At 38.2% G+C, this 24391-nt stretch overlaps 1 protein-coding gene across 8 annotated transcripts in view; it reads left to right on the plus strand.

Annotated features, from left to right (window-relative positions):
* Positions 1–793: 793 nt before the first annotated feature.
* Positions 794–24391, plus strand: part of LOC128017764 (CREB-regulated transcription coactivator 3-like) — a 41038-nt gene continuing 17440 nt past the window's right edge. For 3 of the 8 annotated variants that reach the window (XM_052603275.1, XM_052603274.1, XM_052603278.1), the window contains exons 1-4: positions 795–2271; positions 14996–15106; positions 15756–15884; positions 21101–21162. In XM_052603275.1, the coding sequence (XP_052459235.1) occupies positions 2140–2271; positions 14996–15106; positions 15756–15884; positions 21101–21162 (434 nt within the window). In that variant the 5' untranslated portion in view covers positions 795–2139. Of the gene's footprint in view, positions 2272–14995; positions 15107–15755; positions 15885–21100; positions 21163–24391 lie in introns of all 8 variants that reach the window. The other 5 variants (XM_052603270.1, XM_052603272.1, XM_052603273.1 and 2 more) reach the window with 5 other exon arrangements.

The raw sequence follows: 24391 nt of genomic DNA on the forward strand, positions 1-24391 counted from the left end.
CAGATCGAAAGACAGATCGACAGATAGCCAGACAGACAGACAGACATAGAGAGAAAGACAGACAGATCGACAGACAGCCAGCCAGCCAGACAGACAGATCGAAAGACAGATCGACAGATAGCCAGACAGACAGACAGACAGACATAGAGAGAAAGACAGACAGATCGACAGACAGACAGACAGATCGAAAGACAGATCGACAGATAGCCAGACAGACAGACAGACATAGAGAGAAAGACAGACAGATCGACAGACAGACAGACAGATCGAAAGACAGATCGACAGATAGCCAGACAGACAGACAGACAGACATAGAGAGAAAGACAGACAGATCGACAGACAGCCAGCCAGCCAGCCAGACAGACAGATCGAAAGACAGATAGCCAGACAGACAGACAGACAGACAGACATAGAGAGAAAGACAGACAGATCGACAGACAGACAGATAGACAGACAGACAGACAGATTGACAGACAGATAGATATCCAGCCAGACATACAGACAGACAGAGGGAGAGAGAGAGAGAGAGAGAGAGAGACAGATAGATAGATAGATAGATAGCCAGACAGACAGATCGACAGACAGATAGCCAGCCAGCCAGCCAGACAGACAGCCAGAGAGAGAGACAGACAGAGAGATACATGTGGTCATTATTCACAATTTCAAGACAAGTTTTTAATCTAATATTGAGGAAATGTGGAGCAGAAGTTTTCATTTCTATTTCTTATACGATTTTTGAGCTCACTTTTAACATTAATAACTGTGCTGTGTATCCCTTTAAGGGAACGCCGCTGCCTCCTTGTGGCCACAACTTTAAAAAATGGTATACAGGTTTGGGGCAGGCTTGTGTATTTATTATTTTTTTGCTCGGCTTGTTTTTACTCGGAGTGAGGGATCGGAGTTGACAAAACAAATGTTTGCCGTGGAGTCACGAATCGGTGCATCACAGTTCAGGTGGATCTAGAGGATGGACACGGAGAAGAGAGTCCAAAGGAGTACGCGCGGACTACACGATCAGATTTCACCACTGCATTTCACGAACCAGTAACATCTAAACATTTTCTCAGACTCGTGTGACAACAGCAGGTCGATCACTGGCCGGTGGTTGTCCTGCCGCAGGACATTAAGTGAGTGTCTGATGCAGAGTTTGATTCGTTACCTTGCTGCGAGTTGCTGTCGCGCTTAAGTTACCGGTTTATATGAGTTTTGAATGCGTAATGAGGCTTACATTGGCGAGACCACTTGTTGAAATCTAACAAAACTAAGTTCAGGGTTGTGAGAAATAAGATTGATCGACTTTACAATACAAGTGGGCCGTTTAAAGAGTCGACCGACTGTTTGTTGTCATTTATAGTTCGTTTGTGTTTAATCGATTGTGATATTTTGATTGTGTCATATCGCTCATTAGCTGCTTAGCTGTCACGGCTGACTTTATCCTCTAATGTTAACGTTACCTGACCGAGCAGTTGCAATCAATTACACACATTTAGACGGTTATATCACCAAATTTCTATCTTAATTCATAAATAATGGTAGACACTTACATATTTATGCGCAATAACAAAAATATAACGTTTTCGTCAGAATCTAAAGTATTTAGCTCGCTAGCTCGAGTCGTTAACGTTTCTCAACTTGTTTCTTAAATCCAAGTGAAATATTTAAGCTTTTCTGTTTGGCGTTGCACAGTATTACACGTTTTTTTTTCTATATATTCCCCCCCACGATACAAAGCAAGAACTAGTTTACTGATGCCAAACAAAACGGTGATAAACGCTTGAATGTTTAACGTTAACGTTAGCGATGTCCAGTTTCCTGACAAACTTTTAGCAAATTCGGCTCATCGCATTTATACAAATATTGGCGTTGGAATTCCTGTATATCATCGTTACTTTGCACTTAAGCTGAATTAAGTTCGTTAAGTTGTTAATAATACGGTTTCATCGCGTTTTCCAGCTCATTAATGGTGGCAAAGCTCATGTCATTAAAGCCACATCGTCAAACCTCTCTAAAGCGTCTGGACTGCACTCTTACACGCTTTTCAGACATGGAAGGACAAATTAAACACATTTGACTTCTCTATCGACAACATTCAACCGTCAGTTCCCTGCGAAGTTGATCTCGAAACTCTGCGGCCCAACCATGTCTGGATCCCCGGGCTCGAGTGGCTCCAACCCGCGGAAGTTCAGCGAGAAGATCGCGCTGCACAACCAGAAACAGGCGGAGGAGACGCGGGCCTTCGAGCAGCTCATGACAGACCTCACCGTCTCAAGGGTAAGCACAGCCAGATTGGGAAATTACCTCGCTCCCTCGTTTTCATATATCAAAAGCAGCTGCCTAAGTGTGTCCTATGCACAGCTGAATCACTGTTAATGGAAAATACCCGGGCACATCGAGCTCAGGAGAAGGGATGAGAATGGCTGTGGCTGACTGCTGTCAATCACACTTCATAGGGACATCATTAAAGGGCTGATGCCTTGAGTTTATCTCACTATATTTACAAGTCTTCTCCTGATCAATGGTTAATTATATATTGCCTGAGCTGTAAGGAGCAAACCTATTTATCCTCTGAGTACAGATGATTTTGGTAGTCATGCAAAAGTCACCATGCAAATAATAGTTTCCAGCCTAGATGCCATGCTTACTACAGCTACTTTTTCTATAAAATTGTGGTGACAACTTCATATAAGAGAGGATGAGCACAGAAACAGCAATGTTACAATGATGCCGTCCCTCGGCAGGCATTTGGATAAATGTGGATGAGTAGCTCATGATGGTAAAAGTTCAAATACAATTTTCCCTGTAAAAAATCTTTCCAAGCATTTTAATTTCGAGTTAATTTGGACACATGGCCATTACTTTTATTTTTAAACTTATTATTTTAAGTGTGTGATTTTTTTAAAGTTTGTATATTGTACATTTGCTGCTGTGCTAAGGACGGAGATTATTTGTTTGTACTTTGTAATGTACAGTCAGTCATTGGTTATTGGAAAATAAACCAAACATGGCAATCAGACCCTTAAAATGGAAGGGTCTTATAAAAAAAACTGCCTCAGGTTGATATAAGCCCCCTTCACATTGAGGTCTTATTCAATCTATCCAATATATTTATAATAATAATAATAATTCAAAATCTTCCCTTATAAAACTCATGTTTTTTTTTTTTTTTACTGTATATGAACTTGCATATTACAGTGCATGGCTGCTTACCAAATAAATATAGTGGTTAGTGATACAGAAATACTTTACCACTGGTTGTAGTGACTAACCAACCAGAATCATGTGTTCCAAAGAATGAAAAATCAACTAACTTAAAAAAAATATTCCTAAAAGGAGTTTTCACAGTAATTACCTTTCTCTGTACTGAAGGACTGTACTGAATCTATGTTTAGCCTGGTAAACATAGTGGTCAAGTCAGAAGCTTTTTGTGTGCTGGGCTGCTTTGCATGTTCAGTTCATTTACATCCTCATCATGTAAACATTTAAAGGTGCAAATATGAACACATTTGTAACAGTGAACATCCTTCTCAAGCTTTAGACTGACCAGTAAAAGACGGGAGCTAAACATGTTCAGGCTGCTTTTCTGTGAGTTGTGGAAACATGCTGTGTGTGTGTATCTTGGCATGACTGAGCTTAGAGTCTGGGTTATGTTTTAGTTTTTGTTGGTGTCTATGGAATTGTTTTTTTTTTTTTCAGTGTGGTTTAGAGAATGGTTAAGAAATGTCAGTCAGGTGTAGTGCTGGTTGATATTCTGGTTCAAACAGTAAACTGGTTTGAATTCCTCACACGATATGAAAAAAACAAAACTGGCATACCGGTGAGGTGCAAGTGCCTGAGCAATGACAGCATCATGAATTGAGAGAAGATCCTTCTCAACTTAACCTGCGAAGATTGCCAGCAGCCTTTAATAGCCTCTGAATTGTTGTACAACATTCACAGCACACGCTTACTTGATCTGGACAGACTGTGGGAAGCCAGACACACAGAAAGTGGGACAAGATCGCACCACACGGACCTGACATAGCCGCACAACAAACTAGATAGTGCAGGGAAGACATGTTTGCTAGCGCCACTGAACGGACAGCACAGCATGAACATTACTCTTCATACTGCTCCTCAGAAGTTTGTGTTCTTCCCTGAATGTAACATAATGAAGAGACCTTAATGAATTCAAGTTATTGAGTTGCACAAACTCCTTAATACCACTCTGTTTCGTATTACTTTTGGGTTGTTTGGCTTCCCATAACAAACTCAGTATCATTTTCATTGATCTTTCGCGAGTTTAAGCACTCTAAAAAAAAAAAAAAAAAAAATATCTGTTATAATCACTAAAGCTGTATAAACTGTACAAATGAATCTCTTACTTAGTACATTCATCTGCGTTTTGTTGTTTATGATGAGGGATTTCGCAATAGTCCAGAATTCAGCCAGTGAACGTGCACACACTCAACAAAACTGAGGAGTTTCAGCGAGGACTCATCTGAATGCTTCTGTTTTGCCATTGCATTCTTAAACTCAACAGAATTGTGTGTGATTGGTTAAAATGCGCAACACTGTAAAAACGCCTAAGATAACATGAGTAGATCTTAATTTAATGCCGCAATCGACACTGTCTATTCATATTCATTTTGTTAGCAACAGACGTAATATATTATATTTGTTTGTGCAGGGGCATTTTTGTCCAATTAAGTGGCCAGTTTTTTCAAGTAACCGTGGCCAGGGGAAGGCTAAGCCTTTATGATAAAACTCAGTTGCAGTGACAGTAATTTAATTTATGTCTGGAGTGCAAAATAATCCCAACAGTAATTTATGATGTTTTAAGGCAAGGCAAGGCAAGTTTATTTATATAGCACATTTCGTACACAATGGTAATTCAAAGTAGAGTTGTTCCGATTCCGATACTAGTATCGGAAATATCTCCGATACCACAACAAATTCTGGCATCGGCACCGGCGAGTACATGAACCCATATACCGATCCGATACCATTTTCTTAAAAAATACCTAGTTATGACCGCAAGCTTTGCCTAACTGCTGCACGGTTCTTCTTCGCTGCTCAAAATGCATTGAAAACACAGGAAGTTGTGCTGTGTTGCCACAAGCAACCCCTGTTTAGAGCAGCGAAGAAGAAATGAAAACGCGTTAGCAGCCCTGATCTATATATGACTGGATCACTCATCACATTCTAAACTGCCAAAAGACAGTGAAGCCGCTTCTATATTATAGATCAGTGGTTAGCAGTATGTCTCTGTAGTACCGGTAGTTACAGACTCTCAAGTATATTCAGTACCGGCAGCTGCGTTCAGTCGCTTCCGTGTAAGTCAAAGCGCAGGGCTCCAGACAGTAGCCGAATATATACTAGTGTCTGTGAATATTAAACTGCAAAATACTATTTAAATATTACTCCCGCAAAATCTACATCTCTGTGGGTGACTGGCACAGATGCGCGAGAGCTCGCTGTTTTGTAGTCTCTGCTGTGTGTCATGAGGACACGAACGCATAAACCGTCACTTCATGAGAATTTACCGTTTCATTTGAGAATACTGTCATATCATAAACACAGACACTCAAAGATCTTCATGGCAGCCCATTAAAATAAATGTTTGGTTTACATGAGTAAATTGACAATATATAAAGCTACTGTTGTAGCCTACAGTAATAATAATACGTCTCTATAATAATAATAATTATGCCTAGATGGTTGCTTGTTTTTTACTTGTTTTGTTGTAAAGAGATTATCTGATTAATAGATCTTTTTTTATATTCCTAGACTTATTTGTTGCAGTTTTTTTATACAGTTATATTGTAAAACTTAAATACCTTTTTTAGTTTGCGGTGTTAGATTTTTGGCTGCATTTGAAGTTCTTTTTTGCATATGAAAATAAATAATACTGTCAAATTCATGTTAGATAATAAAAATACTGTAATAAATACAGTAGTTCACCATGTATTTGTTCATGTTTTATTGAGGGATCTGTCTGAAGCACACCATAAAAAGAATTCTAGCAATTTACACAGGGCTAGTAGTATATACAGCTGTATATACAGATACACACCCAGGTATCGGATCAGTACTCGGTATCGGCCGATACCCTGAGCCCAGGTATCGGAATCGGTATCGGGAAGAGAAAAAGGGTATCGGAACATCTCTAATTCAAAGTGCTTTACATAAAAGAAATTAAAATAATAATGAAGAAAAATAATAACAAGAATAAAACAAGCAATTTTAAAACTTTTACAATTATTTAAAAATTTACTCATTTAAAATTAATTTAAAACAGTTAGAAAATGATTTTACATAAAATAAAATAAAAAAAAAACTGTTAAAATATAGTGCAATCAGTTCGGACATAGCACAGTGCTCATTCAATAAATGCACAGCTAAACAGATGAGTTTTAAGTCTAGATTTAAATGTGACTAGTGTTTTAGCACATCTGATCTCTTCTGGAAGCTGATTCCAACTGCGGGTGGCATAGTAACTAAAGGCGGACTCCCCTTGTTTTGTGTGAACCCTTGGTATTTCTAACTGACTCGATCCTAGTGATCTGAGTGCTCTGTTAGGTTTATATTCAGTGAGCATATCTGAAATATATTTCGGTCCTAGGTCATTTAGTGACTTATATACGAGTAAAAGTACTTTAAAATCAATCCTAAATGTAAGCCAGCATAAGGACCTGAGGACTGGTGTGATGTGCTCAGATTTTCGGGTTCTAGTCAGAATCCTGGCAGCAGCGTTCTGGATGAGCTGCAGCTGTCTAATGGTCTTTTTGGGAAGGCCGGTGAGGAGCCCATTACAATAGTCCACCCTCCTGGTGATGAAGGCATGAACTAGTTTCTCCAAGTCTTGACTTGAAACAAAACATCTAATTCTTGTGATGTTTTTTAGATGATAGTATGCTGATTAAGTTACTGCTTTAACATGACTACTGAAACTAAGGTCTGTGTCCAGAATCACACCAAGATTCCTGACTTGATTTTTAGTTGTTTGTCCCCTAGAGTCAAGGGATGCTTTCACCTTGAACACTTCATCTTTGTTTCCAAAAGCAATGACCTCAGTTTTTTCCTTGTTTAACTGAAGAAAGTTCTGGCACATCCAACTATTAGTTTCATCAATGCATTTGCAGAGGGAGTCAATGGGGCTGTAGTCATTTGGAGATAAGGCTAGGTAAATCTGGGTATCATTATCATAGCTGTGATAGGCAATTTGGTTCTTTCTCATTATTTGACTCAGTGGAAGCATATACAGGCTAAACAAGAGCGGTGCAAGAATTGACCCTTGTGGGACTCCGCATGTCATGGACATCCAATTAGACTTATGCTCTATACTCACATAATAGCCTCTCCCTTCTAAGTGTGACCTGAACAATTTGAGTAAATCCCGACCCAGTTTTCCAGTCTCTGTAGTAGTATGTTATGATCGACAGTGTCAAACGCAGCACTGAGATCTAGCAATACCAGCACCGATATTTTGCCAGAGTCACAATTTAAGCAAATATAATTTATTAATTTAATGAGTGCTGTCTCTGTGCTGTGATGCGGTCGAAAACCAGATTGAAAATTGTCCAGGTATCCATTTGAGTTTAAGTCTTTGTTTAACTGATTAAAAACTACCTTTTCTATAATTTTGCTTATAAAAGGAAGATTAGATATTGGTCTAAAATTGCTCAAAATGGTGTTATCAAGATTGCTCCTTTTCAGTTTTTTTTAACAACTGCAGTTTTTAAGGAGTTTGGAAATGTCCCAGAAAGAAGTGAGGTGTTCACCACTTCTAAAAGATCTGCTTCTAAGCAGTTAAGCACACTTTTGAAAAAAAAAAAAAAAAATGAAATAACAACAGTCATGTCTGTGGGAGTTTATTTGACATGAACAACATCCATTAGTGCATATAGTCCACAAGTGCGTATACTGGGAGAAGTAATGCTTAGAAATGAAAATTCAGGACCGAAACAGATAATTCTGGATGCACTTGGCCAAAAACGGAGACTGAAAATGCTTTGTAATAATTATTTTTCATTTTATTAAAAAGTTTAAAGTAGCCTACTTTTGTAAGACTTTAAAAATGTGTAATAAATAATTTTATTGATGCTGCGAAACACAAGACAAAATAACCACACTTTTATTAAGTTACACAATATTAATATTATATATCAGTAAATTTTATTCATTTCTATGCAACAGAATCAGATATAACTGTTTTTTGAGTAATTATTAAATTATTTTGTTACTGATTCCAAATTACAATTAAAAAAAGCAATTTGACCAAAATGAAACATTAATTTATTTATAATGCTTATGGTTAAAAAATAATGTAATGAAACATTTTTATTCAACTGTTTTTAGAAATTTAAATGAGTTATGAACCGTACATATCAACTGCTCACCCTTTGACACATTACTGTCATAGACACAGTCACATGATCATAATTGAGGAGAAAAACGCTCTGGGGAGCAGAACAGAAAGACAAATTGGAAAAGAAAAATGATGCATTAAAATATAGCAATGTACAAGTGAAATAACATAAATTGGCAAGCTGTTATTATTATTATTTGTTCATCGTAAGTCATGATGTCTAAAGCTGGGATCACACTGTGCGAAAGGCCTTTGCGATTGTTGCTTATCACACTATACGAACATGATCCCCATTTCACACTGTAATTTCTCAGTTGTCATAATATCAGACTGTATGACGTACACAAGAAGACTTGTCTGGAGTTTTACGTCATTAGTTTATGACCCGCATTCCCTCGCTATAATGGTAGCTAGCAAACAAAAGCAATATCTAGCATTAATTCATTAATTACATGCCTTGATAATAAAAAAACGAAAAAACTAAGATGAAATCTGTGGAGCAAGTCATGGCTGGGCAAAAGAGGACTTTATGGACTTCCAGTTCTACAGAGCGAACTTGAGGTAATATTGTTATTAGAGTACTAGTACTAATTAGAACCTACTAGTACTTATTAGTACTACTATTAGAACCTACTACTCCTTTAAAGGCACAATATGTAATTTTTTTACCACTAGAGGGTGCGTATTCAAAATAAACAAAGAACAGGTTATGTAGTTTGATGCAGCCGTGACTGAGTGTGGAATAAAGGGAGCTGTCATCTTCATCCCCATAGCCGATGCAATCTTACGGGACTCAGGCAGAAATCATGAACACAAGGATGTGCTGTTTTATTTCAAATCAAAGCTAAATACACGTAGAAACTGTGCATCTTTGTGGCGTGGGTGACACACAGCATACAGTGATATTGAGAGACACAGAGGAGACCGTTGAGAAAGGAATTATTGAATCAAGTCGTTAATTTTGTTTTCTTCGCTTACAAAAAGTTTCCTGCCGCTTCATATACTGTAACCCAGATTGCACTTCTGATGGCAGATGGACTATTCTGACGACGACTTTCATACATTTTATGGACCTTGACACTGTTATTTACTTGCCAGTCTATGGGACAGTCTCAAGCCTGCAGGTTTTCATCCAAAATATATTAAATTGTGTTCCGAAGATGAGTTTTTACGGGTTTGGAATGACATGGGGATAAGTGGCGCAGCATATTTTTCGGTGCATCCCTAATATTTACATGTTTCATTCATATTTCTTAAGACAAAATCATAATTTCTATTAATTTTCCTCTGATTTATATTATCTGCTTAGCATTAGCACTTCATTCAGCCCTGCAAAGCTGCTTTGACACAATCTGTGTCAAATATATAAATAAAGGTGACTTGATCAGCAGTGTTGTTTTTTGTTTCTCTTTTGTTTTTTGAAAGGATGCTCTTTTGCTGCTCATAAAATGTCACTCATTTTACGCGTTTCTACCACTGTATCTATAATTGAGAATATTATATTATATTGTTGTATAGATTAGCAGTCCATCTCTTCCTATGACGAACTTACACTAGTGGATGGGAAAGCCATGTAATGCAAGAATAATGGATGAATAAAAACAAAACAATAATGATAAAAAAAAACAATGAGGATTGCATCTCATAATCTACTTGGCAGAGGTCACAACATAAAGAGGAGAAAATACTATAACAGTTAGCAGTCACAAGCAGCTGTTTGTCCAACGAATCACAAAAATATTGCATGAAAATCCTAAATATTGATTTGCAGTGTGGGTTTAAATAAATATATCTCTGAGAGGAACTGACTGTATTCAGAAAAGTTTAGATGTTTTTTTTTTTCATCTTTCCTCTGTGTAATACATATTAAAGTAGTGATTATAAGTAGGGATGGGCATGATTAATCGACGATCGATAATTGATCGTTAAGATTTTCCTCGATCATGTTAATTTGTTATCGATTAATCTAAAGCATTTTTTTAATCTAATGCAGGTTGCGTTGCGTAGTGCGAGTCTTCAAGCAATTAAATGAATTTCACTGTGTGGCAGCAATTAAATATTTTACCACCATGGGGCAATATTTGACACCCTACTCGGTTATCTGTGATCTTCCGTTTTGATTTCAAAGAATAATCATGAAGATGTCACGGCGAAGTGTGGCGTGGGACCATTTTGATTTAAAAAGCGAACTAGTTAACTGCAAACATTGCGATGCCGTGTTTAAGTACAACACGGCCACGACTCAAATGATGTACCTATGCATCCCGGCAAATTTTCATGAGGCTTTAACCCTTTCGAGTCGATTAACGCATATATGCGTTTTGAGTCATTTTCTCCTGATAACCCCTGATAAATTACACTCTCAGTTTTAATCGTACAGATAAGAGCAATACATTAATCGAATCTGTAAAGGGTCTAGTTTTTTTTTGGATACAGACATAATAACAAAAAACCTTTGTGCACTTATAAAATAAAGATAACAAACAAGGTGCGCTGTCTACAGTCTTTCTCTCCGCTGATCGTCATGTACAAACATTTCATTAAAATGAACCGTAACTCCGTGAATACTCAACGAAGAGACATGAGAGAGATATCTATAGAAAGCCTGGAATGTCTACTTTTAAACTAAACAAGTGCTTCCGAAAAACAAATATTCTCGCAGTGTCTGTTTTTCATATCTTCCGTCATTATATTTAATGTGACCACGCCCCCGCGCTGAACGCGCTATTCAGATTCAAACTGAAGCGCGCGGCTTGAATACGCCCACACAGAAGAAAAGGCAGCGAGACTGTTCTTCAAGTTTTTATTTTATTTTACTGTTTGCTTCGCGATGAGAGGACTAAGACATAATTCACCCCAAAAAGATGTGATGTGGTTGATGATTTGAGAAATGGATTTCCTCAGAAAAAAGAATGAAGCACTTTATTCAGACTCAAAACGCATATATGCGTTAATCGACTCGAAAGGGTTAAGAACGCCTGCTAGCAGCTGCAGGTTCCGCTGCTTTAGAGCACTGCATATGCACGCGGATATATGTTCGGTTTGCCTGAACGTAGTTTAACTGTCTGCCACAAGTTGATCTTGTAATAAAGGTCTCACCGAGGAAAAACACGCTGTATTTTTGTATTCATTGCATTTTTTTATTATAAAAATTAAATAATTAATTATATTATAAAAATATTAATGATTAATCGATAGTCGATCGTTAATTCTCCCGACGATCGACTAAGAAAATTTAATCGAATGCCCATCCCTAATTATAAGCACTGCTTTGTTTACAGCGGTAACCAAGGGAACGCTGTATAAGCGTCACCTGCAGTCAGAGAGTGAATTTGCATTTTCTTTATTTTTTTTGTTTTCTTTTTCATGCATGTTTTATGTAGCAAGCTTTAAATTGTTTAATTATCAAATTTACATCAAAATCTGATTATGCTCTATGTAGAATTTAGTTTAGATCGTAATTAAAATGCAGTGGTTCTGCAACTGTTTCATGCATTCTGATTCTCATAAAGGCTCGGTCAAAAGAAAACAAAACAAACCAATAAAACGTGATGAACTATGAACCCCCCCCCCCCCCAAAAAAAAAATCAAACAAAAAAACACCTTGATACACATTTCTGGTCAAAGCACAGAGAACTAGTCGGGTAACTCTAGGTCTTTCACCAATAGGAAATGTTTTAGCAGGAATCCGCTCTGCCTCAGGCTGCACTCTGTCTCTGTGTGGAGCCTGTAGGCGGGGATGAATGAATGTGATCCGCCAGTTCATGATTTGGCTGCCTTCTCTTCTAGGGCACTAGAACATGTGGTTGGGTTATATTTATTTTCAGAGTATAAAGTCATACTTCTTAATAAACAATCTGCCTTGACAATAGAATGAGCCCTGGAGGAAAATTTCCTGCATTTCAGAGATGTTAAAAATAAGCAAGTTTGTGATTTAAAAGAACATTTCTTGAATTGTACACATTTTTAAACATAGTGATCTGTCACTACTCACTAAATGCTTAGTTCTACATCCATAATTCTGAATGTTTCTGTGTGCAGAGCTCACAGCCAAATACTGATTGTTGTGAGAATTATGCTTAACAGAAGAAAAAAAACAACTGTTAGCAATGATCCACAAATGAAATGAATGTTTACTGTTGCCTATGTGGCATTAATCCCAAAAGAAGCAGAAACATCTGTCAGAACTATCCAGTTGAAATGAAATGACTAACAATATTTCTGGCTCCTCAAAGTGATCACATTTCATTATGTTTGATTTTACTTGAGCCACTCCAATGAAAAACAGCAATGCCTCAGTGTTTACACTTTAATCTTTTCGAGGACGTGAGGACAATTGTTAATTGTTAATGTTTATGGTGTCTGCACATTTAAGCTGGTGTCATCGAAGGGATCATTTGACTTCCCTTTTAATTTGGTTAAGCAGTTGTCTTTTTTTAAAGCGCGAATGGTTCAGAATCGGGTACGTCATTTGATCGTCTACTTATAGAAACAAGAGTGGTGGTGACTCTTTCCATTTTCAGTAGTGTAAACACAACTCGTCCATTAAAACACTTGTTGTCTATAAGCCCACTGCATGTTTGCATGCAGGAAGTCATCCAGCTGCTGGTGTGCTGACTGTCTATTGGCATGTCCAGACTTTGCAAGTCGTAGTGGATCAAGGAGTCTCTGTTATCTTTAGAGATCAGCACAGATTTTTAGGCTTTCACACATTTATTGGTAAAAATAAACAATAAAAACTAAAACTGAGAATTGAATGCACTGCTGCATATAGAAAAAGTTGAACAGGGGCACTAAAGAACTCTCAATGTTTAGTTGAATTTTAATGTAAAATAATAGAAAACTTTGGAGGTTGTAGTAAAACTAACAATGGGTGATGTTGACAGGAGAGGAAAAGCATAAGCTTAACCAAGCTGCCCCAGGGAAATCCTCTGCTTCACTAAGCAGCTTGGTGCGGCTCCACAGCTGGGGTGCCATTGTTTTGATACCGGCGTACATTGAAAGGCTCGACGTGACTCTCCATGACCCCTGAGTGTGTGCTGAGAGCGAGGATCCATGCTTGTTTGTTAACAAGCTGTCTGCCTGGAACAGTGTCAGCAATGGTTTGAAGTGACATTTTTCTTAGTGCTTTTAAACTGAGCAATGTGAGTGAGCTAATATTTTGTGTTGTGTTATTGTTTTATGACCAATCTTTTTAATCATGATAATATAGAGTGAGGAATGCAAGTAGAGGCCAGTATGGGCAAAGCATGATATATGAATGTGTTTCTCCCATCTAAATAGGACTGTGCTGTTCACAGAAGTAAAGCTTTTTAAATTATTAGGAAACGCATCATGCACTTCACAGATTCTTGTCCAATCAAACACTTCCTCTAATACTGCCTGTCCCACACTAGCAGAAAATTATGGTTTATTGTAACTAAAGCTTGTTGGCAATTTTTTTTTTTTAACAAATGCAATACAAGAAAGATACAAATTTAATAAATTACTTGTAATTTTTTTTAAAGATACTGTAGGTTTATTTAACAGCAGCATTCAAGTAAGAAATTAAATAACCAAATTATCTTCGCTGTATGTATTAAGAATACAGTTCTTCAGTTTTGTTATTTAATTAATATTAATGACACAGACATTTTAAAATCTTAATGAAGCACGTCTGATTTTCTCCCAACCGTTTACATTCACTTAAGACATCACATGCTGTGTTTTTGTGAACCTTGTGTGTTTTGTTTTTTTTTACAGTTTAAGTGGAAAAGGCACAGTTACATAAATTTCCAACTTGACTGCATTAGACTTAATTGTGAGTGAAGAGTACACTGAGACCCTTTGTACAACCAAAAGAACCAAAATTCCACTCACAAGTGAAGGTTCTTTTTGTCTTAGTTCACTTTTGAGTCAGCGAGAGAGCTCTGAAAGTTAAGACTTTTTTTTTCAAAGAGAAGTGTGAACACCCTTAAATTCAAAGTGAAATTCCACTACGATCACGTTATTGATCTAACTGTGAGCAACTAATCCATGCATATCTTTCATGTTACATTTCTTATTGACCTTGCAATAATTTCTATTTATTTATTTTATTTCAACAATGTGAGATAGTTCTTGAATTGCAATTTCAATATCTGTCAAAACAACTGCAATATAATTCAGATGATGCCAGGTGTGTGTGTGAGTGTGTGTGTGTGTGTGTGTGTGTGTGTGTGTGTGTGTTTGCCAAAACTATGCAGCCTTACAACTAAGCAGTATGTAGCTAAGGTTTTGTGCTCTGGCTTAAAAAATGTCAGTGTGTTGGATTAAAGAAAAATAGACTTGAGCTTATGTGTAGTAACCCATTGATATCACTAAATGAGGTCAGTCTTTGAGATTCAAATTTTGTCCTTTGGTTAGTGGGAGGAAGGAACGCCTACTGATTTGCTTGTGCCTGATCAGAATGGATAATTTTCATTGTTTACCCTTGCTGCACAACAAAATCCACACTGTCCTCCAGCTTGGGCTCAGAAGTACGCTTAAAACCAAACCCATTTCCAAGAATTTCTGTCTTAGTTAAACACATAAGTTACAAAAACAACTAAAGCGCCTCTGCAGACTGTCTCTCTGTCTGTCTGTCTTTCTTTTTCCAATGCATTCACTGTGTCTTCCTCTTGATTAAAGGTGCAGTTCCAGAAGATCCAGCAGCTCCAGCTGTCTCAGAACCGGGCACAGTACTACGGTGGCTCGCTGCCCAACGTCAACCAAATAGGCAATGCCAGCACTGATTTCCAGGTACCCGAGTTGCCCTTCATCCACTTATCTTAGTCTACTAAATCTGTCCAGCAAGTCATGTTCATTTAGGAGAAGATAAGCCCCAGCCATATACTCTGTTTTGCTACCCTCAGAAAAAACGATGTCAAAAGATGGTAATTGCAAACCTTCTCCTTAAAAAACAAAGAGGGTATTTGTCCCAACCTCTTAGTCTGCCCTTACTTCACCTAACTCCTTCAGTACACGGCTTTCCCCACAAGTACACCTGATACAGCGGTGCCCTCTCAAGAGCTGAAGAACTGTATCTGTGTCTATCCCCTATGGAGAGCAGTGTTGTATGCCTTCAGGTGAAACCGCTCTTGTTGCTGTGTATAAAGCTTCCTTGAGACAGAGCAGTGATCCCTACTTTTTGTCTGCCATGAGAAACCAAACCCAGAGAGGTAAAAGCACTTCGCAGTAGAGTGAATTCACCTGGGAACATAAACTAATGGTGGCACTTTGGAAAATCATGTGTGTTTTTTGTCTGAATATGGTTGTGTGTTTTTTCAATCATGCAATATGGACGCTCTGATGTCTTTCACTTTCCATTTTTACGTCATAGTTTAAGTCATTTCTGACAGATTCCTGCATTTGTGAAGAAAATGTTAACCTAGAAGGTGTTTCTCTACAGGGGACATTTCCCTCCGGACTGGACTCTGTGCGAGGGACCAGACACCATGGTCTGGTGGAGAGGGTCCATCGAGACCGCAATCGGATCAACTCACCGCACCGCAGGCCCATTGACAAGCACGGGCGGCAGATATCCTTTAAGTTCACTAGTCTAAAGAGCTTTGTAGAGGGAAAAAAGTGATCTGTGAGGGTCTTCGCTTACACTAGTAGATGCAGAATTTCACACAATGTTGCATGTGTCATACATGTTGACCTTTGCTCATGTGGGCAGCTTTTTTGAGGCTTCAGGGTGTGTGATGATCCTTTATGTATTAATATTCCCACTGCTGCACCGTGGGTGTAAATGAGTGGGTAACTGAAATAACCTGCTGTTTCTCCCCGCTTATGTTTGTTGTTTTTCTTCCTGTGAGAACTGGATATCAGTCCTCTGGTGTCCTCATTAGTGTGTATTGCACATTCTGCCGCTAGTTCTGCATTCATTCAGCACGCAGGTTGGTGAAATCACTGGATATGCCGGCCCGGCCGGTCTTTTTATCCTCCTCGGTTGTGTAGTTGATGGATTTCTTTCATCAATTTTTCAGTGGTTGTCTGTAAGCTTAATGGTCTGTGGGCTCAAAGATCATTTCTGTCCGCAGATTGAGCTTAGCGCTAAAGATTAAATAAAAAATAAAAAGGCCCCAATGCCTTCTGAGTTGCCATAGTGTTTTGAAAAAGTGGAAGGCGTGAACAGTCTTCCGCAGATCTAGTTTTGATTTCATATTCAATCTTTTGAAGCCACCCAGAGGTTTTGAATTATCTAGTACCAGAGTAAGAAGCTACTCCGTAGTCTTTACTATTGGGATAGTTTGTGAATGGTCCACTTGCTCTGATGCCGTGCCATACGGAGAGACAACAAAGGCAGCGTGAGGGAGACAGAAGAAAAAAAGTGTGGCAGAGTTGAGTTACGTAAGCACTTTGAATGATGGGTTCAAAGTAATTCCACACGGTGTGCCACGGCCGCCCTTCTTCTGTGAGCGGGGAGAAGGCATTTGTGACCGCAGTCATGCTAAAAACTGCAAGACCTGTTTGTCAGAACTCTGGCAGCCACAGCTCTGTTCTGTGAATTGAACCACTCCCTCCCCAAGAGATGAAGATATTCTGGTTTATTCTCATGGGTTCCTTCAGAGTCTCAGATTAGGTTTTTTTTTTTTTTTATTCTACATCTTGTTGTGTGTTTGTGATTTTGGATTGTTCTCATGAACACTTGTTTCTAGTTGTCTCTGTAATTCTGAAAATTAGTTTAATGGGTTGATATCGTCTTCAAAGGTCTTTGCTTTAGGCTCCGAGCATTCAGGTTTTTGTTGTTGCTTTCAGTTCAGCATGTGTTTCGTGCCTGTGAATAAGAAGGCTTACTAACACTCAGTCATTTGATGTGGTAAAGAGTCCATATTGATGTTGTTCAATTCCAACTCAATCTTCAGTCACTTGTTAGTACTGCTGGGCGATATGGCCCAAAAATTATCACGCTAAATTTTTTAATGTCAGTCGATATTGATCATTTTCACAGTAAATTTCGAATCTTTATTTCTTTCAGTTTAAAGGCAGATTTTTGCACCCAAGTGAGTGTTGTAGAAACCAGACTGGGTTTCAACTACTCTTTACGGTCAGAACATGACAAACTCTTTTAAATTCTTTAGACTTTTCGAGTCATTTTTCCTTCACAAAATAAATATCTTAATAGAAAAAAAGAATTTCTTAGTTTCTGCATGTTTTAATGAGTGATATTGTTTCAAATCATGAAACGTATCCTCAGAACAGTTTGCAGTGCAGCCTGCAATAATAATAATAATAATATTACATTTTGTAGTATCTTAGAAATGCACGTTTAAAGTAGCTTGAATTGACAGTAGTAGCTTGAGTTAGGATGCAGATGCAAATTTATATACATTATCAAAAACACTAATATTGAATGTAACTAAATAAGAAACGAATGTTCAAAAAAACTTCCAGAATCATCTTAGATAAATGGCAAAAGTCCTAAAGTTTTCAAAATCCCAAATGTTACCAACCAGGCACTTTTGAAGATCGTCTGGAAACTAAATCATTTGCCATGGTCTTGTCTGTCTCGCCTCACTCTTCTTGTCAGTCAGCTCAGCTCACTCTCCTCACTGGAGAAAATAAATGTGAACTGTGATGCGACTGTCGTTTAGCACGCTGCATTGAGCAGCCGTGTTCTGTTTTTAATTGTAGTGTCTGTTCTTTTACTGAACTAAATGATTTTTAAAACTATAAAGAAATCTAAACAACAGTGGGGGTCAGTGCCATGGTGGGCAAGTGACATAACCGGTGTCACAGCTTAACACCGGTATCACCATCAGCACCGTCTATCACGGCAAGCCTATACTGTATTCTATATATAGTACCAGTCAAATGGTTGGACACACGATTGGGAAAGTGTCAAAACTTTTGACTGGTACTGTGCTATAACATACACAATGAATATCATTTTTTATTTTTACTACCTAATATCTGTATCGGCCCCAAAAAACCCATATCGGTCAGGCTCTAATAAATAATACTAAAATAACACTGGCCTCCTCAGAACACCTTGGCAGCCAAATGGCAACACCATGAAACCCACGTACAATGCACTTGCAATATGATTACAGGTTTTTTTTTATAGCCATATGCTACACACATTTTCTTAAATATACATGCACACACACACACACACACACACACACATATATATATGCACTCGACCCACACCGCTCGTTCTCCAATTGGACATCATTCCAGAAATACAGACAAAGCAAGATCAAGGCATCTGGCATGATATATGCGGCGCAAAGGCAACTACATGGGTTAGGAGGAAGTTGGTTAGAGTTATATATATTCCTATAAATTGCAATCTGCATTCAATCGAAATAAACAGAGGCTCTCTAAATAAACTTTCGGTCACTAGGCTTTTCTCTTCATGTCTAAAGCATTTTCTAATTCTGCTGAGTGAGAGAATATATCAGATTTTTTTCCTTTCAGTGCCAGATGTCCCTAACAGTGTTGGCATGTTTTGCTCTCATCAAGTCAGCTATGTCTGCCAAGACATGACTCTCACACAGGCTCACTTTGCCAAACCTAACTCAAACCAACTTCCTCCTAACCCATGTAGTTGCCTTTGCGCCGCATATATCATGCCAGATGCCTTGATCTTGCTTTGTCTGTATTTCTGGAATGATGTCCAATTGGAGAACGAGCGGTGTGGGTCGAGTGTGAAATGTCAGAGCGAAAAGGTTAGCTCACCCACGCCATCCTGGAGCTTCTGAGACGAAGGTGCTGTCACAGCCACCCTGTCTCTCCACACCGCTTCAGCAGCCACAGGCTAATTAGATCTGAGAAAGGATCCCTCGTAATCCAAGCCGTCTGGCTAGTGTCATCATCGCTTTCCCCCTCTCCAGGCCACAGATCAACAACAGAATTCACACAATGTCACGCCAGGAATTTCATACATTTGATGGCAGTTATCGCTGCGTACAGTCTAACTAGAGTGTGTTTGAATGAGGTGGCCTAAGATGGTTTTTCTTTGGCCTGGCTTTGGCTGCTCATTGGTTGGATGTTCTGTGTTGTATCATCATGGTTAGGGTCACGGGGTGGGCTGGTGGTTGAAAGATTGGCTTGAAGAGCTCAGTCTCTTATTACTGCAGCAGAACTGATGACTAAGTTTTCCAGGCCTTAGCAGATGTTGAAAAGACGGTCCTGCTTTCTGTCTTGTAAATCCACCCCTCCCCCGTTTGGAAGTGAGAGTCTTGGCACAGATGGACATGACGAGGCAGCATTGTCAACATCGGCCTCAGTTAAAGAAACAATGTTTACTCAAGGAGTTCTTCAGCTGGGCTGTTTTTTTTTTGTTTTTTTTTCTCCCATAATTCCTGTAACTTTTGTTAGAGTGTTGAGGTGATTTGGACCGCACAAGGAAGTTTTTTAAGGGGTTGTATCATGAGAAATCAAATAAGATCCAAGTGTTTGCAATATGAAAGCATGATCCTTCTTCAGTCTGAAAAGACGTATTAATCTATGGTAACTAAGCTGCAAAATAGTGATTCAAATCAGTTGTGTTTGGAATCAATAAGATTTAGTTTTGTTTTAAAGTTAGTACTTTTGTTTAGCAAGGATGCTTTAATCAAAAGTGACAGTAAAGACATTTATAATTTTACAAAAGATTTCTATTTCAAATGAATGCTTGAATAAAAACAACATTTAAAGGGCTCGTGAACTGCATTAAAAAAAAATATATTTTATAATGTTGTCTGAAGTTCCCTTATAAAGTTAGTGTGAATATTTTTATCTATCTATCTATCTATCTATCTATCTATCTATCTATCTATCTATATATATATATATATATATATATATATATATATATATATATATATACGTGCTCATGGGTCATTTGGGTTAAAAACGTATAAATAATCTGTATTCATCACGGTCTGGAACAGACTATGCAATAGTGGTAAAAACACGTTTACTCGCACTTCTGTTGCTACATCACTGTTGGATACATTCTAGTCAGACTCAGTGCTACATCCTAGTTTACTTTCAGTCTCTCTGAATAGCCTGCATCATACTGTCTTGATTAAAAATTAATCCGCAGCAAAGTAAAGCAAACAAACAAACAGGGTTTCACTGATGCGATCTGGAGCTCTTTGCTAATTTTACCCTTTGTTTACACCAGACATGAGCGGCGCAACATGACTAGACGTAGAACCCATTATAATCTGTGATTCTGTCTACACTGGATGTGACACAACATGACACAACAATCGCATCCTATGTAGATCTCACAAGGATCACAAGGAGGCAATTGAAGACCATTTTCCCCAACTTGCACTGCACAGTGTTTTATAATCTTATAATGTCATCTGTATGGTTCTGTTGATGAAGTAACCCTGTGTTTGGATCTCTCTAGTATTTCCTCTCTACTACAAGCTTGTATCAGTGGGCGGGGCTAAAGAGGCAGTGCTGTAGAAGCAGGTGTTGATCTTCTCATAAAGTGGCACATTATAAATCTTGGTTTCAATACAAGCCGTTTTAAAACTTAACAAGAAAGCTTTGAGTTTTGAAACTTACAGGATGTTTTTATAGCACATTGGTCAGTTATATTGTCAAAAGATCAAGGGAAATTAGATTTCTAAGTTCAAGACCCCTTTAATAAAAATTCTAAATATTTCTTTCCAATATAAAAATACCATAAAACATTTAAACTAGATGAAGGGTGGAAAATGATCTTGAAAAATTTTTTTTTTTTGAAGCATATGTGATTGTGACATTACTTGTGAAAGCTTTGGAGAATTTCCTTGACTGAACTACGCTGAGAGCTCTCCATATGGAACGATGTACCTATCTCCTCCCCCTGACAACAGCTGGAGAAGGTGAGTCCTGACCTTAAAACTATTAGGACCAATATAGTCCTACACACATACAATCCACCGCAAACAAATATGCATCTGTGCATTCATTACATTCATTGTTACATTCTACTTCAAGCAGTATTTGATTATATCTGCTGTGAGTTGCAGGGCAGAGTGCAAGATTATGTTATCTTGAAATGAAGCCATCGCAGTGACATCAAGTGGTGTTGAGAGATCATGCCACATTAGAGGGAGTGTTAATGTGTGTTTTGCATTTGCATAGGCTATCCCCACAGATGCCTGAAAAGAAAACAGTAATGACACATTTGTTTTGCTAGCATGTGGAAAATCCACATCCGCAGTGATGATAGATAACACTGGAAAATGGTTAGGTAAAACAAAAGAGACATACGCACACCATTTAGCCGTTCTCAGCTCTTAGGAAAATGAAAAACTCTTTCTCTGACCACATACGGTCACACGTTTGCCCTGCACAAATGTCACCCTTCTCGGTTCAGCTGCGGTGAGGCGTAACCATTGGACGGTTTTCCTCATTTGTTTACAGAGGAGTGAATTGCAGCCAGTAATAAAAGGCTTAAGGAAGCTTCTCCTCATCATAGTCGTGTTTTGAATGCAGGCTTGGCTGATGGCCAGAATGCCTTCTTTCCTACAATCTGCTTCAGTCTCCATGTTGACTCTGCGACTTGTAAAACTTTCAGAGTCCTCGCCCTGTGGCATTGTTTACACCTGAACACTGGCTGGCCTGATCAGTTTTATCACAGCCAACTATTCCCACTGTGGCGAAACACTGCTGTGACAGCCATATGCCATAGAGTGGCTCACTACATACTAGATCCAGCGCTTTATCTTATGAACTTTATTGCTTTTAGATTGAAATGTGAAATTAAACATCAAAATTTGACGAAGTTTGGAATAATTAAGATTCTGTAATTTTTTTGAAAGACGTCTCTGAGGCTCAAGGCTGCATTTATTTTAATTTATTGTAAATAAATGTATTGTGAATAAAAAGTTGTTTATTGCTGTGATGGCAAAGCTGGATGAATGAATGACGGCACACTTTTCAGTGTCAAATGATATTTCAGAAATAATTCTAATATGCTGTTTTGCTGCTCAAGAAACATTTCTTCATATTAATAATGTTAAAAACTGTTTTAGCTGCTTAATACATGGAAATCGTGATACACTAGCATTCAAAAGTTTGAGGTTAGCAAGATAAAGAAACAATCGAGAACAATGCTTTTATTCAGCAAGGCTGCACTAAATCGATCAAAAGTGACATTTATAATGTTTAAAAAGATTCCCTTTCCTTTTGATCTTTCTATTCATCAAAAAAAAAAAACACCATAAATATTAAGCAGCAGTTTTATAATTGATAAGAACCAGTATTAATTGATAACTTGGGATCAATTATAATTGATGATAACTGAGCACCAAATCAGCGTATTAGAAAAATTTCTGAAGGATCGGGTGACACTGAAAACTGATGACATTGTTGCCATAACAGGATTAAATTCAAGTACAATTAGAATTTATTTTAAAATATACTATTACACAACATCATGTTTTTTTACATTATTTTTTATCAAATTAATGCAGCCTTGGTGAGCATAAATATTAAAAAACTTTACAGAAACATTGCAATTATTGCAAACTTCTGACTGGTTATGTATAGAAGCAGAGATGAGGGCAGCAGAGGATAATACTCTCATGTGAAGTTTAGCTGAATATATGATCTTAGGCCAACTTTTAGAGCTTCATTATAAATGCATAAACAGTGAGCGGTTGACTCCACTTCAAGGGCTGTCTCAGAGGCATCCCATGAATTATGAAATATAGCATTCAGAGGATCAAGCACAGATAGATCTTCACCACTACAATGTATATTTCTGATCTCATTTTACATTGCTTTCTTGTTAAACCTTTTTAATTAAATCCAGTTTTCCTCTTATCTTCAGGAAGTTGTCATTGTGTGTCAGACTGTGTCCTGGTGAAGCCTGAATACTAACCACAGCATTTCTCTCTGATTCTAACCGTCTCTTTTCCTTCCTCAAGGATGAACGTTCAGCTATTCCTCAAATCTCTTCTCTGTGTACACAGCACTAACTAAACCTGCCAGATCTTTTCCTAGACACCCCTCAGAGCCGCCACCCCCTCCTCCCCCAGAACAGATCGTGAGCTCAGCGTGTTTGTAAGCCCCCTCCTTCTTTGCTCTGGACCAGATTAGCATTCGCTAATGACCGTAGTCCATGTTTTGGTTTGTTTTTGTTTTATTCCGTGTGCCCATTTGACCATGCACAGACATATGTGATTGAATTGTGGGTGTGCTGCTTTTGGGATCTTGTGCTCTAATATCATCTCAAACAAAGGGCCGAACAGATGTTTTCTGTCTGCGGTGACGTTAGAGGTTAAGCTAGATTGAGGAGGTTTCAGAGGGCGATCACGAATGATTTTGGCATTTTTAATAATGCTGGTGGTGTTTGTGAAGTCTGACAGTGTGACACGTCACAGAAAATCTGCTGATTCACTACGGTTTGGTTTGTGCAGTTGTAAAATGGCTTAAGGGGACGTCTGCTTGGATGTTTGTGATGCTTTAATGCATGTAAAGAAGGGGCATAGGGAACTAGTTAGTGCTTTGCTCAAGGGAGAAATCAAAGCCAGTTGGCAACAAATCTATCATTATGGTTTTAGGGGCAGTGCTCTTGAAGGTTCAGTGGGACTTTGCATGACAAGAGTATATAATAGGGCCTTAAAAATTATAGATTTTTTTTTCTTTCCAATGTTAGTGTATGTTTAACCTTCAGAAACTGTCCTCAAGAGGTTAGACTTAATGTACGAGTCGTATATTCTGAGGTTTGCAACCCTTTTTTAAATGCAAAGGGTAGTCGCACCAAATGTTGATTCAGTTCAGTTAATAAACTAGATTTTTACACAAGCGCCTAAAACTTTTCAAGGTACTGTAGTGCAGTGGGCGGCAGAGGAAGATCATCCTGCTTTACTAGAGTCTCATCCTAATGTATGCCCTCGAGAAACTGTTTACAGCTCTCTCAACACATCTGTGATGCATTACTTACCACAGTACACACTGCGTACGGGTTAATGAGCTGAAAAGGGCGTCAACGCAGCTCATTAACCCTTTCTGTCCATTTACCACAGAATTTGGTGCGACCAGTGCGGATTTCTGTTGTTATCACACAAAAACCTGGCGTAGGGGCGGCAGATGTGTTTTGTG

The sequence above is a fragment of the Carassius gibelio genome, chromosome A7 (genome assembly GCF_023724105.1).
Source record: "Carassius gibelio isolate Cgi1373 ecotype wild population from Czech Republic chromosome A7, carGib1.2-hapl.c, whole genome shotgun sequence".
Taxonomy (NCBI): domain Eukaryota; kingdom Metazoa; phylum Chordata; class Actinopteri; order Cypriniformes; family Cyprinidae; genus Carassius; species Carassius gibelio.